Below are 16,016 nucleotides of genomic sequence, written 5' to 3'. Positions count from 1 at the left end.
GACAAAAATCTGCACATTAGGAGGTTACATTATTTTAATAATATATAAAATATAAAATATTAAAAATACACAAAAATAATTTTTTAAATGCATTATTTTTTCCTAAGGCTAATGGACGATTTGAAGTGGGCAAGAAAATCTGTTTGAGCATCTCAGGACATCATCCTGAAACTTGGCAGCCTTCATGGAGTAGTGAGTATTAATTTATAGTGAAGATGAATTCATAATTTTGAAGTATGGTATTTTCTTGAGGTTTGGATGAATCATTAGGTATTATTGAATAAATAGTTAAAATGCTTCTCCCTGTCTAGATTCTTGCCATGATTTTAATACAGCCTCCTTACTCATCTGTGAAAGCCTAAAAGTCTTTTTTCCCTTTTTTCTAAAGTAAACTAAGTTCTTTTTAGAAAGCAGCTTAGATTGATGTTTACTTTTTATTTCAGTAAGAACAGCATTATTAGCCATCATTGGGTTTATGCCAACAAAAGGAGAAGGAGCCATAGGGTCTCTGGATTATACGCCTGAGGAAAGAAAAGCACTTGCCAAAAAGTAAGTTTTGGTTTTTGTTCTTGGATAAGGTCCAAATACTGTTCTGGATGATGGCTATTAGGAAATAGGCTCTGTCTCTTTGTGACTTTGTGAGTTAGCTTGGCTAGGGGATCTGGTCTTAACTTGGCTATTTCAGAAATTTGGATTAATCAGTGAGACCAGAGTCTAAAGAACTGATTTCTTATTATCTAGTTTTAGAAAGTAGTTGGTGATATCGGCCTAGAATCACCCTAGCTTGGCTAGGGGATCTGGTCTTAACTTGGCTATTTCAGAAATTTGGATTAATCAGTGAGACCAGAGTCTAAAGAACTGATTTCTTATTATCTAGTTTTAGAAAGTAGTTGGTGATATCGGTCCTCCTGGTGAAAAAGAAGAAAGTGTGCCTGCATGGTGAGCCAAGTGTGCACGCAGTGAACCGAGTGCGCACGCAGCGAGTTGAGTGCCCACGCAGCGAGCCGAGTGCCCATGTGGGTGCCCATGCAGTGAGCCGAGTGCCCACATGGTGAGCTGAGTGCCCATGCGAGGGCCCACGTGGCAAGCCAAGTGCCTGCGTGGTGGGCCAGTGCCTGCTCAGCAAGCCGAGTGCCTGTGTGGTGAGCCAGTGCCCTTGCCTGTGCAAGTGAGTCACGCAGCAAGATGATGATGCAACAAAAGAGAGATGAAGGGGAGAGTCAAGGCGAAGCACAGCGGAAATCAGGAACTAGGTGGTGCAATTGACAGGGAACCTCTCCACATCAGAGGTCCCCAGGATCGAATCCTGGTGAATCCTAGAGGAAAAAGATGAGATGAGAAGATAAAAAGAGAAATAGATACAGAAGATCACACAGCAAATGGACACAGACAGCAAAAGCAGCAGGGGGGGTGGGGAGGGGAAGAAAAAGCTAATAAAAAACAAAAAACAAAATTGAAAGCATACAATGCATTTTCTCTGCCTACAACAGAATGAAGCTAGAAATCAATTACAGAGGGAGAACTGGAAAATTCACAAATATGTGAAAATTAAACATCAGGTTCTTAACCAGTGGGCTAAAGAGAAAATCACAAGGGAAATGAGGAAATATCTTGAAGTTAATGAAAATGAAAATACAACATACTACTGCTTATGGGAAGCAGCAAAGGCAGGGCCAAGAGGGAAATTTATAGCTCTCAGTGCTTATATTAAAAAAGAAGAAAGATTTCAAACCAGAGACTTAAGCTTAAAACTGGAAGAACTAGAAAAATAAGAGCAAATGATACCCAAAGTGAGCAGAAGTAAGGAAATAACAAAGATGAAAGCAGAGATAAATGAAATAGAGAATAAAAAGCCAACAAAACCAATAAAACCAAAAGTTGGTTCTTTGAAAAGATCAATACAATTAATAAACTTACAGCTAGACTGACAGAGGAAAAAAGAGGACACAAATGACTAAGAAATGAAATGGGGGACATTACTACTGACTCCACTGAAATAAAAGGACTATTAAGAGGATTCTAAGAACAAATGTATATCAACAAATTAGATAATTTAGATGAACTGGACAAAGTCCTAGTAACATGCAGATTGTCTATACTCAAGAATACCAGATCTCAACAAACCAACAACTAGTAAATAAGTTGAATCAACTATTAAAGACAAAACAATACAAAAAAACTCTCCTAATAAAGCCCAGGACCAGGTGGCTTCACAGGCGTATTTTACCAAACATTCTAGTAAGAATGGACTCCAATCCTGCTTAAACCCTTCCAAAAAATTGAAGAGGAGCTAATATTCTCTAATTTATTCTATGAGGCCAAAGTTACCCTCATGCCAAAGCCAGATGAAGATTCCACAGGAAAAGAAGACTACACACCAATATCTCTTATGAATATAGATGCAAAAATTCTCAACAAAATACTAATAAACCAAACCCAACAATTATGCATCATAATCAAGGGGATTTAACCTCTGGTATGCACATTTGGTTCAACAAAAGAAAATTATGTAATATACCACATTAACAAAATGAAGGAAAAACCTGCATGATCATCTCAGTTGGTGCAGAAAATGCATTTGACAAAATCTAGCCCAGCACCCCTTCTTGGTGAAAAGACTCAGAAAACTATGGATAGAAGGAAACTTCCTCAACATGATAAAGGCCAGATATGAAAAACCCACAGCTAACATCCTACCTAACAGTGAGAAACTAAAAGCTATCCCTCTAAACAAGATGAGAATGCCCATTTTCACCACTGTTATTCAACATTGTACTACAAGTTCTAGCCAGAGCAGTTAGGAAAGAAAAAGAAAAAAAAGGCATCCAAATTGGAAATGAAGAAGAAAAACTTGCCCTATTTGCAAATGACATTGTCCTATGTACAGAAAATCCTGAAAAATCCATAGCAAAACCCATGGAGCTCATAAATGAATTCAGCAACATGGTGATGTACAAGATCAACACCCCAAAATCAGTGTATCTAATTATTAAAATGAGTAATCTGAGGAAATCAAGAAAAAAATACAATTTACAATAGCAATAAAAGAATCAAATATCTAGGAATAAATCTAACCAAGAATGTAAAGGAATTGTATGCAGAAAACTACAGAACTTTGCTAAGAGAAATCAAAGAAGACATAAGTAAATGGAAGGACATTCTATATTCATGGATTGGAAGACTATCATTAAGTTACCAGTCCTACCAAATCAATTTTTAGATTCAACACAAGCCTAATCAAAATTCCAGCAATCTTCTTGCAACAATGGAAAAGCCAATCATCAAATTTATATGGAAGGGTAAGTGACCCTGTAAAAGCAAAAGCCATCTTGAAAAAGAACAAAGTTGGAACACTCACACTTTCCTATCTTAAAACTTATTTCAAATCCACAGTAATCAAATCAGCGTGGCACTGACAGAAGGACAGACAGATAGACCAGTGGAAGAAACTTGAGTGTTCACTTGAGAGTCCTCACATTTATGGCCAATTGATCTTTGGCAGGGGGGCAAAGCCCACTAAATTGGGGGAGAATAGTCTCTTCAACCAGTGGTGCTGGGAAAGCTGGATCTCTATTTGAAAAAGAAGGAAGATGGACCCCTAACTCATACCATATATTAAAGTCTACTGAAAATGGATCAAAGAACTAAATAGAAAAGCCAGAACTCTCAAATTCTTAGAAGAAAACATGGGGAAGCAACTTCAGGACCTTGTGTTAGATAATGGTTTCTTAGACAAGAGCACAAGCCACAGAAGAAAAAATAAAATATATGGGATCTCATCCAAATAAAAAATTTTGTGCTTCAGAGAACTTTATTATGAAAGTAAAATGGCAGCTTACATGAGAGAAAATACTTGGAAACCACATATCTGATAAGGTTTTACTACCGACAATATATAAAGAAATCCTTCAACTCATCAACAAAAAGATAAAATCCCAATTAAAAAATGGGCAAAAGATTTGAAGAGCTATTTCTCAAAGAAGATATGCCAAAATGGCCAAAAAGTACATGAAAAGATATTGAACATCATTAGATCATTAGCCATTAAGGAAATGCAAATCAAAACCACAATGAGATACAATTTCACATATACTAGAATGACTAATATTAAAAACGAGAACAATTATAAATGTTGGAGAGGGTGTGGAGAAGTAGGAACACTCATTCATTGCTTGTAGGAATGTAAAATCGTGCAGCCATTGTGGAAAACAGATTGGCAGTTCTTCAGAAAATTAATTGTAAAATTACCATAAGATTCTGCAATCCCACTTATAGCTATATTCCCAAAAGAATTAAAAGCAGGGATTTGAACAGATATTTGCACACTAGTATTCATAGTGACATTATTCACAATTGCCAAAAGAGGTATGGAACCCAAGTGTCCATCAGCTGATGAAGAGATAAACAAAATGTGGTATATACACACAATGGAATAGTATTCAGCCCTGAAAAAGAGCAACATTCTGGTACATGTGAAAATGTGGATATATCTTGAAAACATCAGGTTGAATGAAATAAAATACAATAGGCAAAATATTGTATGATCTCACCGATATGAAATAATTAGAATAAGCAAACTCAGACTAAAATTATGGTATATAGATTACCAGTGGATGGGGTGGGGATAGGGAATAGGGTGTTACGCTTAAAGCATACAGAGTTTCTATTTGGCACAATAGAAAAGGTTTGGGAGAAGCAAATTTGGCTCAACTGATAGAGCGTCCACCTACCACATGGGAGGTCCACAGTTCAAACCCTGGGCCTCCTTGACCTGTGTGGAGCTGGCCCATGCGCAGTGCTGATGTGCGCAAGGAGTGCCCTGCCACACAGGGGTGTCCCCCGCATAGGGGAGCCCCACGTGCAAGGAGTGCGCCCTGTAAGGAGAGCCGCCCAGCGCGAAAGAAAGTGCAGCCTGCCCAGGAATGGTGCCGCACGCACGGAGAACTGACACAACAAGATGACGCAACAAAAAGAAACACAGATTCCTATGTTGCTGACAACAACAGAAGCGGACAAAGAAGCAGCAGCAAATAGACACAGAGAATAGAGAACAGAGAACCGGGGTGGGAGGAGGGGGGAAGGGGAGAGAAATAAATAAATTTTTTTAAAAAAAAGGAAAAAAGAGAAAATGTTTGGTAGTGGATGGTGGTGATGGTAGCACAACACTGTGAACATAATTAACCCCACTAAATTATAATTTTGAATGAGGTTTAAAGGGGAAATTTTAGGCTGTATACATGTTAGCAGAATAAATAAAAAAAAATCCATGCAGCCGTACAACACATTGAGCCTTAAACCATGACCTATAGTTAATAATACAATTATAAAATTGTGCTGTTTTTCATCATATGTAACAAATGTCTCACACCAATGCAAGGTGTTATTACTAGGGTGGTATATGGACCCTGTATGATTTTTCAATAAACCCATAACTTTTCTTTAAAAGAAAGTAAATGGAGTTAAAAAAAAAAATCAATTGGCCATTGATAGGAGCATCTATTTCTGAACTCTCAATTTGATTCAATTGGTCCCTATATCTGTCCTGTGCCAGTCCCATGCTGTTTTGACCACTTCAGCTTTGTAATAAGTTTTCTGATTGGGAAGTGTGAGTCCTCCAACTTCATTCTTCTTTTTGAAGATGGTTTTGGCTATTTGGGGACTCTTCCCCTTTCAAATAAATTTGATGAATGGCTTTTCTTGTCTTTAGAGAACGCTGTTAAGAGTTTTGATTGGGATTGTATTGGATCTATAAATCCTTTTGGGTAGAATTGACATTGTGGCATCTTCCTTCCATGAACATGGACTGTCCTTTTATTTAGGTCGTCTTTGAATTCTTTTTGCAGTGTTTTATAGTTTTCTGTTTATAATTCCTTTTTATCCCTGGTTAAATTTATGCCTAGATATTTGATTTTTTTAGTTGCTATTGTAAATGGATTTTTTTCTTAATTTTCTCATCAGATTGTTTATCACTGGTATATAAAAAGATAATTTGAGTTTTTTTAATGGACTTTTTTTACACAGGCTTCAAATAGGCTCTTGAGTACAGTATAATAAACATTTTACATATTTTTTCATTGTGTGGATAAAGATTGTGACTTTTTTTCTGTAGATAGTATATTGGGGAAAAACTGGAATGTAAGTCCTGGATTTTTTCTAACACCAACCTAATCTACATTCTTGTCTAAAAAGTATAATTGTCTTCATTTTTCTTATCTTAGATCATTTGGATAATTTGTCCAATGTTCTTTTCTTTTGAATTCGGTTATTCAGTATTGAAATAACTCAATAAAAGAGAGTTAACATTCATCTATTTGTTTTTTGTTCATTTAAAAAAAAAAATCCCTACCAGATCTCAAGATTTCTGTTGTGAGGGATGTGGCTCCACCATGAAGGATGTCCTTTTGCCTTTAAAATCTGGAAGTGATTCAAGCCAGGCTGACCAAGAAGCCAAGGAACTGGCTAGACAAATTAGTTTTAAGGTACTGTAAATTCATAAATTAATTCAAACTGTGTAGTTCTTTTGTCTATCACTGAATTCTGGATAGAAAGGAAAGCCATAGAGTTCTATTACAATAGGGTTTTGAAAAAAAATTTTTATTACTAAATAATATATACATGAACAAAGGCGTTATAGCATAATGAGTAGTTAAAATCTTGGATTCTAGAATACAATGCTTGCAGGGTTCAGATCCAGCTTTGTTACTTAAGAGTATGACACCAGATATCCTAATCACTTATTGCCTTTCCTTCATCTGTAAATGACTATAGTACCTATCTTTCAGGGTTTTTTTTTTTTAAAGATTTATTTTTTGTTTCTTTCTCTCCTCTTCCCTTCCCCCCAGTTGTCTTCTCTCTGTGTCCATTCACTGTGTGTTCTTCTGTGACTGCTTCTATCCTTATCAGTGGCACTGGGAATCTGTGTTTCTTTTTGTTGTGTCACCTTGTGTCAGCTCTCCGTGTGTGCGGTGCCATTCTTAGGCAGGCTGAACTTCCTTTCGCACTGGGCGGCTCTCCTTATGGGGCACACTCCTTGCGCATGGGGCTCCCCTACGCGGGGGACACCCCTGCGTGGCAGGGCACTCCTTGCGTGCATCAGCACTGCGCATGGGCCAGCTCCACATGGGTCAAGGAGGCCCGGGGTTTGAACCACGGACCTTCCCTGTGGTAGGCGGATACCCTATCCATTGGGCCAAGTCCGTTTCCCACAGGATTTTTTTCCTAACCTTTTATTGTTCTGCTTTCACAATGTTCTCTGCAGTATATGGTGATCTTTTCTATTTCAGCTGAAGACAGCAAATTCAATAGTTTAATTTTTGTTTATTTTCTTTCCCTATTCCCAACAAACTTTCTGTTATCAATATTTGGATTTTCAGCTTAACTGGGCATGTCGGCTCATGAATTTGGCTCAGAAATTGCCCAAAAATTGTAATGTGTAGATTTTCAGAATTTTTTTGAGGATTTTTAAGGATTAAATGAGTTACTACAGGTATTGCATTTAGAATTGTCTCGGTGTTAAATAAATCTAGCTGCTATTATTAAATGATTAAATAATTATTAAATTATTAAAAGAAAATGACCATTATCCATAATCCCACCCCCAAGAAATAGTTACTGTTAATATTTTGACTTACTTCCCTTATATCTTTTTCTTTACTTTTTTTTTTTTTTTTTTTCCAGTTAGGTCAGTAATTTCTTCAGGTAGGGGAGGGAAGAGAAATGGGAGAAAGTAACAGATCAGGGGTCCCAGGTAGAGAGGAAGGGGTTGAAAAGTGATAAAGCGGGCTGATTTATCCAAACATAGGATAGATAATATTTTAATACTTTGAGTGACCACAGTCATACTTGTGGATTTTAATTAGCTCCTTAAAAAATGCCAACCTGCAGTAAGCATCTTGCTACCTCTTCCCTCTTCTCCATCTTTGCATTCTCTCTGTGCTTTCAGGGTCCAAATACTGGAAGAAATTTTCTCTTCTCTTTGTTGTGCCTAGAGGAGGAGGTGCTCAATAATAGTTGGGTACTTTTTCCCTTCCATGTGTTCTTACTGCATTAAATCACTTATCTGAAAATCTTGGGGCTGATGTATTTTGTACATTGAAATTTTAAGATTTTAGGAAATATGGTACATATAGCATGTATTAATGCTCCCAGTGGGATCTAGGGCAACACCTCATTATCAAACACATTGATATTTCCTCAGCACACCTGGGAAATATTTACAGTAAAGTGGGATAAAGACTATTAATAGCCTCACATCCATTCATGTCAGGTTTGCTAGGAAATTACACATACAAAAAAATGATTTTGGAATTGTAAATTGTGAACCATTGTATTGGTTTTTCCCTCACCAGTTAACTGCTCCTTGAGAACAAGGAATCTTTTTCTCTTCCTGTAATACACAGCACAATATTGTACAGAGTACTCACTGGTTAACTGATTGATAGTAGTTATTAAACTAGCAATTAAAATTTATACAAGAAAGGAAATTTAGTAGGTTGTGGGTTATTCTGTGTGTTTCCTCTTGTAACTCTGCTCTTGGATGTACCTTTTTTATAGGCAGAAGTTAATTCACCTGGAAAGACTGTTGCTGAATCAGACTTAAACCACTCTTTTTCACTAAATGATTTACAAGATGATATACCAACAACATTCCAGGGTGCTACAGCCAGTACACCGGTATGGCTCTTATCTTTTGTGTGTGTGTGTGTGTGTATGTATGTATGTATGTATGTATGTGCATCTACATCATTCCCCAGCAACAAGGAAGAAATGTCTGCTGAGTTTAAATCATTTTTACATAGTCTGAATTTAATTTCATGAATTACAGAGGAATATAATGAATTAAATTCAAAGTTGATATATGTTTTAGTTTCGAATTTTAAAAAAATCATCCAGATTACTTTTCACCTTTAGTATTCTGTTTTTTATTTCAAAAATAGTTTTTTGGTTTTTTTTTAAGAACGATTCTGTTAGAAAGAGGAGGGTGGTAATCTTTTTCACCTATTAGGACAATCTCCATATTTGTGAAGTATTTAAAGCTGTCTTGGCAAATTTACTATGTCAACTCTGCCCCTATTACGTATTCCAATTGTAATTTATTTTCTATTGTATTTATTGACTGTCCAGCTTTCCAGAGTATTAAGTTCCTACATCCCCATTCTGTCCCCAGTTCCTGGCCTTTTACATACTAAGTGGTCAGTACCTTTTGTTGATTGAATGAAGGAATCTTAGGATTGGCACTTGAAAAAGAAGTAGGAGGAATACAAATAAAGAAATCAAGAAGTTTAAATTAAAGAGTGCAAACAATGTCATTATTACAGTGGAGTTTTCCATTTTGATTTTAAAGTACATAAAACTTAGAATTATCTTTCATAGAATATAAGTCATTAATTGAGACTAGTTTTGGTTAAAACTCTGGCAAGAAAGAAATTGTCTACAATTGCAGGGTAAACTTTTAGTTACATTCATATACCAATTTTCTCCAAGGGCGATGGTATAATTCGACCACTGTGGAAATAACAAACCTGGTTTTGGCTATGGGTGGCTGCTTTACATGCAAATGTAATAAAAATTCACTGAGACATTGTATATCAAGTCCTAGATAAGCTATGCTTTTTTGTTTTTGTTTTTATAGCTTCATAGGAGTGAGAGATTGCCAAAAGTCTAAATACAGCAGATTACATCAGGCCATCTGTTACTTTTTGACAGATCTTCTAGCTATGTACAAATGTGAAAATACTGATGTTAAATTTTGGTTTCTTCTAGTCAATCAGATTTTTTCCCTTTTCCCAGCGATTGAGGTTCTGAATAAGCCATTCCATTTTGTATTAAAAAGCAAAACCAGAAAACATACGAAAAAAAAAAAACAAGAAACTGCCTCACAGATGCTGGATATTTAAGGTTATTATAGAAAATTGATATGTATTACTAAGGACTTGGTGACTATGATTGTTGAAAATAGGAAAAATTTTTGAATGTTATGTTTAAATATAAAAGCATTAGATCTTAGCAAGAGATATATCCTTTTTTCAACAGTCATCAGAAACACAGGAACCTAATTATGATGTTACTGCTATATAAATATTTCCATTAAGTACATGCATGGAAATATTTCAAGTCTATGTTTGAAGGGATTGTTTCTCTAAATATGTTAAACCTACTAATAAAGGTCCAAATAACTGATGTTTTGAAGAAAGTCATGAGTGACATTTTTTAAATTAAATCTAGGTGCCACAAAAGGGTTTCATTAGTTGTGAGAACACTAATAATAACTAACATTTAGGAAGCAATTATGTATCTTCAGCATTTTATATCATTATCCCACTCAGTCCCCACAACTGAATTGGGTATTATCCTCATTTTACAGATGAGGAGAGCTGAGTCTTAGAGAAGTTAAATAACTTGGCTAGTTAGTTAACACACATCTACCAAGTGGCAAAGCCAGGCTGGTAGTGATGAGGCTATGTATTTTGGCCAGGTTATGAATAGGATAATGTTCTCCCCTCAAACTAAGAAAAAAATAACACGTATGAAATAAAAGCTTTTGGTTGTGTCATTCTCTGGGGTTGGTTTCTGGATGGATGGCACCATCATGTTTTTTATTTTCCTTAAGAACTCATTTCCTTTTAAGTCTTTATACTTTTGCTTTATCAATCATATTTACCTTATTGACAAATCAGAAGAATGGGAAATTTCAAATGGAATGTTGCTATATTGACCGCCATAAAATGAACTCAGTTCAGTTCAATAAATCTTTTCGCTATATGATGCCTGTGAGGGTGTATGACCTCATAAAGTGCTGCAGCTATTTGTATCTGCTCTCTTCAGTGACCAGATTGCTCCTGGGAGTCCTGGAGTAGGGAAGCCCAAGTTCATGCAACTCGTTCCTTCCTACTTCTGTATTGTGGATCAGTGCATTTGAGTGCCGCCAAAGGAATAGTTTTAAGAAATTCAGATTATGCAAGCCTTTTAATTTTGAGATGAATGTCAGATTTAAAATGGGGTTTCTTTTGCCGGTAATTTAGGTCAGCATCTCCCCACCTCCCACAAAGTCCATTCTCTCATTTTTTTTTTTTTTTTTTTTAAGTATTTGAATTCCACAGTTCAAACCTTTTTGTTTCTAAACAATGACATTTTTCTTAATGGAAAGTATTTTAAGTGTTTTATACTTAATTTTTAAACGTTATTCTAATAAACTTGTATTCTCATTTTTTTATTTGAAAGAATGTAGACTGATAGTAATACATAATCAGTATATGAGGTGCTTACAATAAAAGAAATTAAAGGCCATTGGGTTACCAGAGGTAGAAGTCTGGATAAATATAGTGGAATTCATATTTTTTAGAGTTTCCTTGAATATGCCATCAGTATTTTTTTTAACAATATTTAAGACCTTGAATCATTTGTTATTAATTCATGGTTTATGCTTTGGCTGACCAGACATTGACCAGTGATAGGAAGCATCCATCATCCAGTGCTTTGTGGAGAACATGGGGAGCAACTAGTGTGCCTAAATAGAGGATACTTTGAGTCACCCACACCTTACCTCCAAAATCTTGTGAGCACATAAACAGGGAATTCATAAAGTATCCAACAACGTGATGAAGGATACTTCTGGACTTGTGTTCATACAGTTGGTATTCATTATGGGAAAGTTTCAGCCTGGTTTGAAATCAGTATCTAATTTCTACAAAAATATTGCTGTGAAGAATGTATGGTTTGAAATTATTGCCTATGCCCTATGATTGTTCATGGATGCATATTGATATAGTAAGATAATAGAAGAAACCTGATTCATGAAGGGACACCATTATAAGTTGCCTTTCTGGCCATTTAGAATGGCACATTTTCAAGCAGAAAAGAAAATTAAATTGTCTCCCTCTTTGGCTGTCTTGACAGAAGGTAAGTGCCCAGATGTATAGCAAATACTGCTGGAGTAGACAAGGGAAGAATAAAAAGCCATCTGTGGAGAATATGGGCAAGCTCTGCCCTTGTCTTACTTGTTTGCTGGTAAATTCCTTCACACCTCGTGAGTATCCAGAATAAAGTTGTGTTGTAGGCTTATTCAGGAGAGTGATTTATTAGCCTCAGCCTTGTGATAATTCTTGGTAGTTTTGCCCTTAGCTATAGTTAGTGCTCTGAGATTCTCTATATTTGTGAACAGGTAACAAGTGTATATATACATATTTCTTTGCCGATTTCAAACAAAATTTCTTAAAATTTCCTAGTATGGAGTCCAGAACCCCTCAGCAGTGCCCCTTCAGCAACCTACCCAACCTGTAACTAAGAATACCTCCATGAGCCCTCGACAGCGCCGGGCCCAGCAACAGAGTCAAAGAAGATCGTCTACTTCACCAGATGTAATCCAGGGCCAGCAGCCAAGAGACAACCACACCGATCATGGCGGGTCAGCTGTACTGATTGTCATCCTGACTTTGGCATTGGCTGCTCTTATATTCCGACGAATATACCTGGCCAATGAGTACATATTTGACTTTGAGTTATAACATTATTTGAGTCTTAAGAGCTGTGACTCGAGTGCTTCATTAAACATTCTGCATTGGGCATAATCTAAGAATTGTTTACAAAAAGATTATTTTGTACTTACCCTTCATTTCTTTTTTGGTCCTTAAATTCAGTATAAATATAGATAGACATTCAGAGTATGTTGTGCTTAATTTAAGCTAATAGAAGTCAAAGGTCCCTACTCATGATTTGACCTGCTTTACAGGGAAATAACTTATTGTTTCTCATGCCTCAACTTCTTTTTATGTAAATTTGCCATCCTTTTCTGTATAGCCCTTTGAAATCTTTTGTAAATGACGGTGTTTTAAGTTCCAATGAGTATTACTAGTTACTCAATACCATTTATTGAGTACTGTTTCTATTTATGTAGAATGATACAGGGATAAAAGAGTTGAAAAGGGAAAATGAAACTCAAGTAACTTGCTTAAAATGTCATTCATAGGAGACATAACTGGGATTGCTCTTTCTTTGACTCCATTTTTGTGTCCTAAACATTCTTCAGTGAAAGTAACTTTATGCCAGTCAAACGTTTATGAGGAAATGAGGTCACAACTTTCTTGTTGGATGTTACTTGAAGAGGGAGTAAACTTTGTAACCACTTTGATATATTACTGTCCTCCTCCCCCAATAGGCACACAGAATTTAAAAAGAGAAAAGAAAAGAGTCCTCCATAGATCTTTGTTTTAAAAAAGGAAGGGTCCAAGCCAGGAAATTGCTTGATTTTCTTCCAGAAGTTAAGTAGGATGACTATAAAATTCAAATGTTTTCTCTGCTTTGAATTGTTATATATCTTTTGAGATGTATTGTAAGTCTAGTCTTATAATCACTATAAATCTTTTAATTCTAGAAATATGCATAATGTTGAAATATTTCACATACCATTTTAAAACAAAAGCTCAGGGCCCAAGTAACAGTGATAGAAAATAGAAAAACCTTTACTTAGAATTGTCCATCTAATCAAAGCCCAAGAAATAATTTTCAGCGCAAAATCAATGTATAACTTATTGCTAGCTAGCCCCACAGACTCTAGTAGGTAACTGTAGCATCATAATACCTGGTGGGAACATATAATTACAGAAAAATATTGCCTTCAAGATGTCCAGTAGCAGCATTGAGGATACTCTTGAGGTATTGCAGAGAATCTCCAGCTTTCAAATAGGTTATGCTCTTTTTTTTTTTTTTTTTACAACTCAATATTGTAAATGGTGTTAAGTTCTGAACCAGTCCACAAATATTAACCCATAATGTAACTTGAATAGTTTGGGGGGAGTGTGTTCATAAAGTCCTTGAGTAGTTTGGACTAACTGAAATTATGGGTAAGATAGAAACAATTTATAAAATGGTTTTGAAGGTAAATTTTAATTTTTTACAGCTGTTATAGGACTTTGGTTCTGTTAGCCGTAAGATACAATTTTTGTTTTCTTCTGATTGCCAGTTTTCCTTTATGTCTGCATCTAAAACCAGAGCATATTGTTTCCTCTTAGACAATACATAGCTGTCTTAAACTTTGATAAAATACCATTTTTAAGGTGTTTACAGATTGTTTGTTTTATCTACAGCTAAAACTGGTAGTCTTAAAAAAGCTTAAGGACCTTATGAGCACCTCATATGCCAGGAAAATTATAGCTTACTGTTTTATAATTTTGTTACCATGAGAAAATGCATTCTCAAGTCATGTTTTAGAACACAAGATATTAAAAATATTGGTCCATTGGTCTAACAAGAAGTCACTGACCCAACTGGGAAGGCTGGTAGTTTGATTATCATATAAGAAGGAGGAAATCCCAAACCCCCAAACTATGCTGAAGTTAATCATGTGTTTGGAACAGTGTTCCCTCTCCAAGGTGAGGCCTCGGTTTCCTCTCAAACTTGAGCCAGCTCCTGTTTCTATGTAACCTTAAATTGCATGCTTCCACGGAGTGCACCTATACTTTAAAATGCAGTAAGCCACGGCACAGGTGTAGTTCAGTGGTTGAGCCACTTGCATTGTGGTACCTCCAAATAAATAAATTAATGAAATAAAATGCATTAAGCCATGAAAATTTTGTATTGTATAGATCCCTCTATGATTTGACTCTTCCTTCACCCTGCAACTTTACAGGCCAACTTCTTTAGTGTATTGGGATTTTTTAAAAACACCTTTTACGTGTACTTGAAAGAGGCACATTTTGCTTCTTCCCTTTCACTTCATGTATACGCCCTTAAAATCCTTTACAGTCAGATCTCTGTTGTAGAGTTAATGAGCAAAATTGACCTTATTCAAATCGTACCTGAAGGGATTCCAAGAAAGCTATTATTTTTAAAGCCCCATTTTTACCCCTTAATTCCAGCATAAGGCCAAGACTGGATATATGATCTGGTAGATAAAGGTTAGGATTTCCTCTTCCCCTAATCCTCAGATTTAGGTAACTCACAGCTTTTTCTTTGATTAGCATAACACACATAACTACATAACAATGTAGTTAAAACAGCATGTTCAGAAAAAATACAATGTCTGTTTCACCTTTAACTGTTTAAGCCAATGAACCTTTCAAATTTTATGTAATGCAGGGCTTTTATGTAGCACTTTATGTTTTCATGCTGCTTATAATTTTATTCTACTGAAATAAATGAATTTCATCAGGATTCTCAACTAACTTTTAGAAAAACTTTAAAAATTGTTTTTTGACAATGGAAATAAAATATTTCCTATTTCAGGAGAATAATCTTTTTATTTTTGGCTATGAATAAACTTTCTGGTATCTTCAGACCTCCCATTTTTATAGACCAGAATCAATAAATAAGTAAACCTCATACATTTGGACTTACTTGGGCAGAACAGGCTAAAGTATTGAAAAGCTTATATTTTCTTACTTGCAAGTCAGTATCTGTAACGTGAATGCATTTAGTAAGCCTTATTTTTAACAAAGAATAATGTGTACATTGATATGTACTATTAAGGCCTTCTTCCTCAGAGGCTGTACATTGCTTAAAACCTGTTTGGAAAGCCTTTTTAATAGTTACCTTCAGAGCAAGTTTGAGCTTCTCAATAAAACCAGTGAATTTATTCATACCTTGTTTTTGACCAAAGGTTGTATTCTTTGTGTCATCCAGTCTTATCTCCTGTCCATTTTCCTGCCTTGAATATAGCTTCTTTCCACATCTCTTTGTGCTCACTGCCACTATGCTAATTAGCCAATACCTCCTCTGAATTAGTGCAGAATCCTAACATGTCTCCAGTCTTGCCCAGTTCTCTCTCTGTAATCAGTCTTCTCTAATATACAAAACTTTTGGTGATTAGAGCCCCATCAAGCTTTCTAGGCTTATTCTGACCTCACTAAATGCTGTCTGGGGCCATTGGGGCCATTCCTCTATCCTGAGAGAAATGAATGAAAGTTAATTATATCATCCACTGGTATAACTTTACATCCTCACACCATATACAAAAATGAACTCCGAATGGATCAAAGACCTAAAACCATAAAACTCTTAGAAGGAAATAGAGTAAATTTTTG

General features: G+C 35.8%; 1 protein-coding gene across 1 annotated transcript in view; it reads left to right on the top strand.

Annotated features, from left to right (window-relative positions):
* The window catches only part of UBE2J1 (ubiquitin conjugating enzyme E2 J1), a 29,980-nt gene extending 14,406 nt beyond the window's left edge, over positions 1 to 15,574 (top strand). Inside the window, exons 4-8 of the mRNA XM_004454519.5 lie at positions 108 to 192; positions 444 to 549; positions 6,350 to 6,479; positions 8,554 to 8,673; positions 12,225 to 15,574. Of these exons, the coding sequence (XP_004454576.1) occupies positions 108 to 192; positions 444 to 549; positions 6,350 to 6,479; positions 8,554 to 8,673; positions 12,225 to 12,503 (720 nt within the window). The 3' untranslated portion in view covers positions 12,504 to 15,574. The remainder of the gene's footprint in view (positions 1 to 107; positions 193 to 443; positions 550 to 6,349; positions 6,480 to 8,553; positions 8,674 to 12,224) is intronic.
* The last annotated feature ends 442 nt before the right edge of the window (positions 15,575 to 16,016 follow it).

This window comes from Dasypus novemcinctus, chromosome 11 (genome assembly GCF_030445035.2).
Source record: "Dasypus novemcinctus isolate mDasNov1 chromosome 11, mDasNov1.1.hap2, whole genome shotgun sequence".
NCBI classification, from domain to species: Eukaryota; Metazoa; Chordata; class Mammalia; order Cingulata; family Dasypodidae; genus Dasypus; species Dasypus novemcinctus.
The sequence above is the reverse complement of the archived record's forward strand: the minus strand, read 5'-3'. Positions and strand labels throughout refer to the sequence as shown.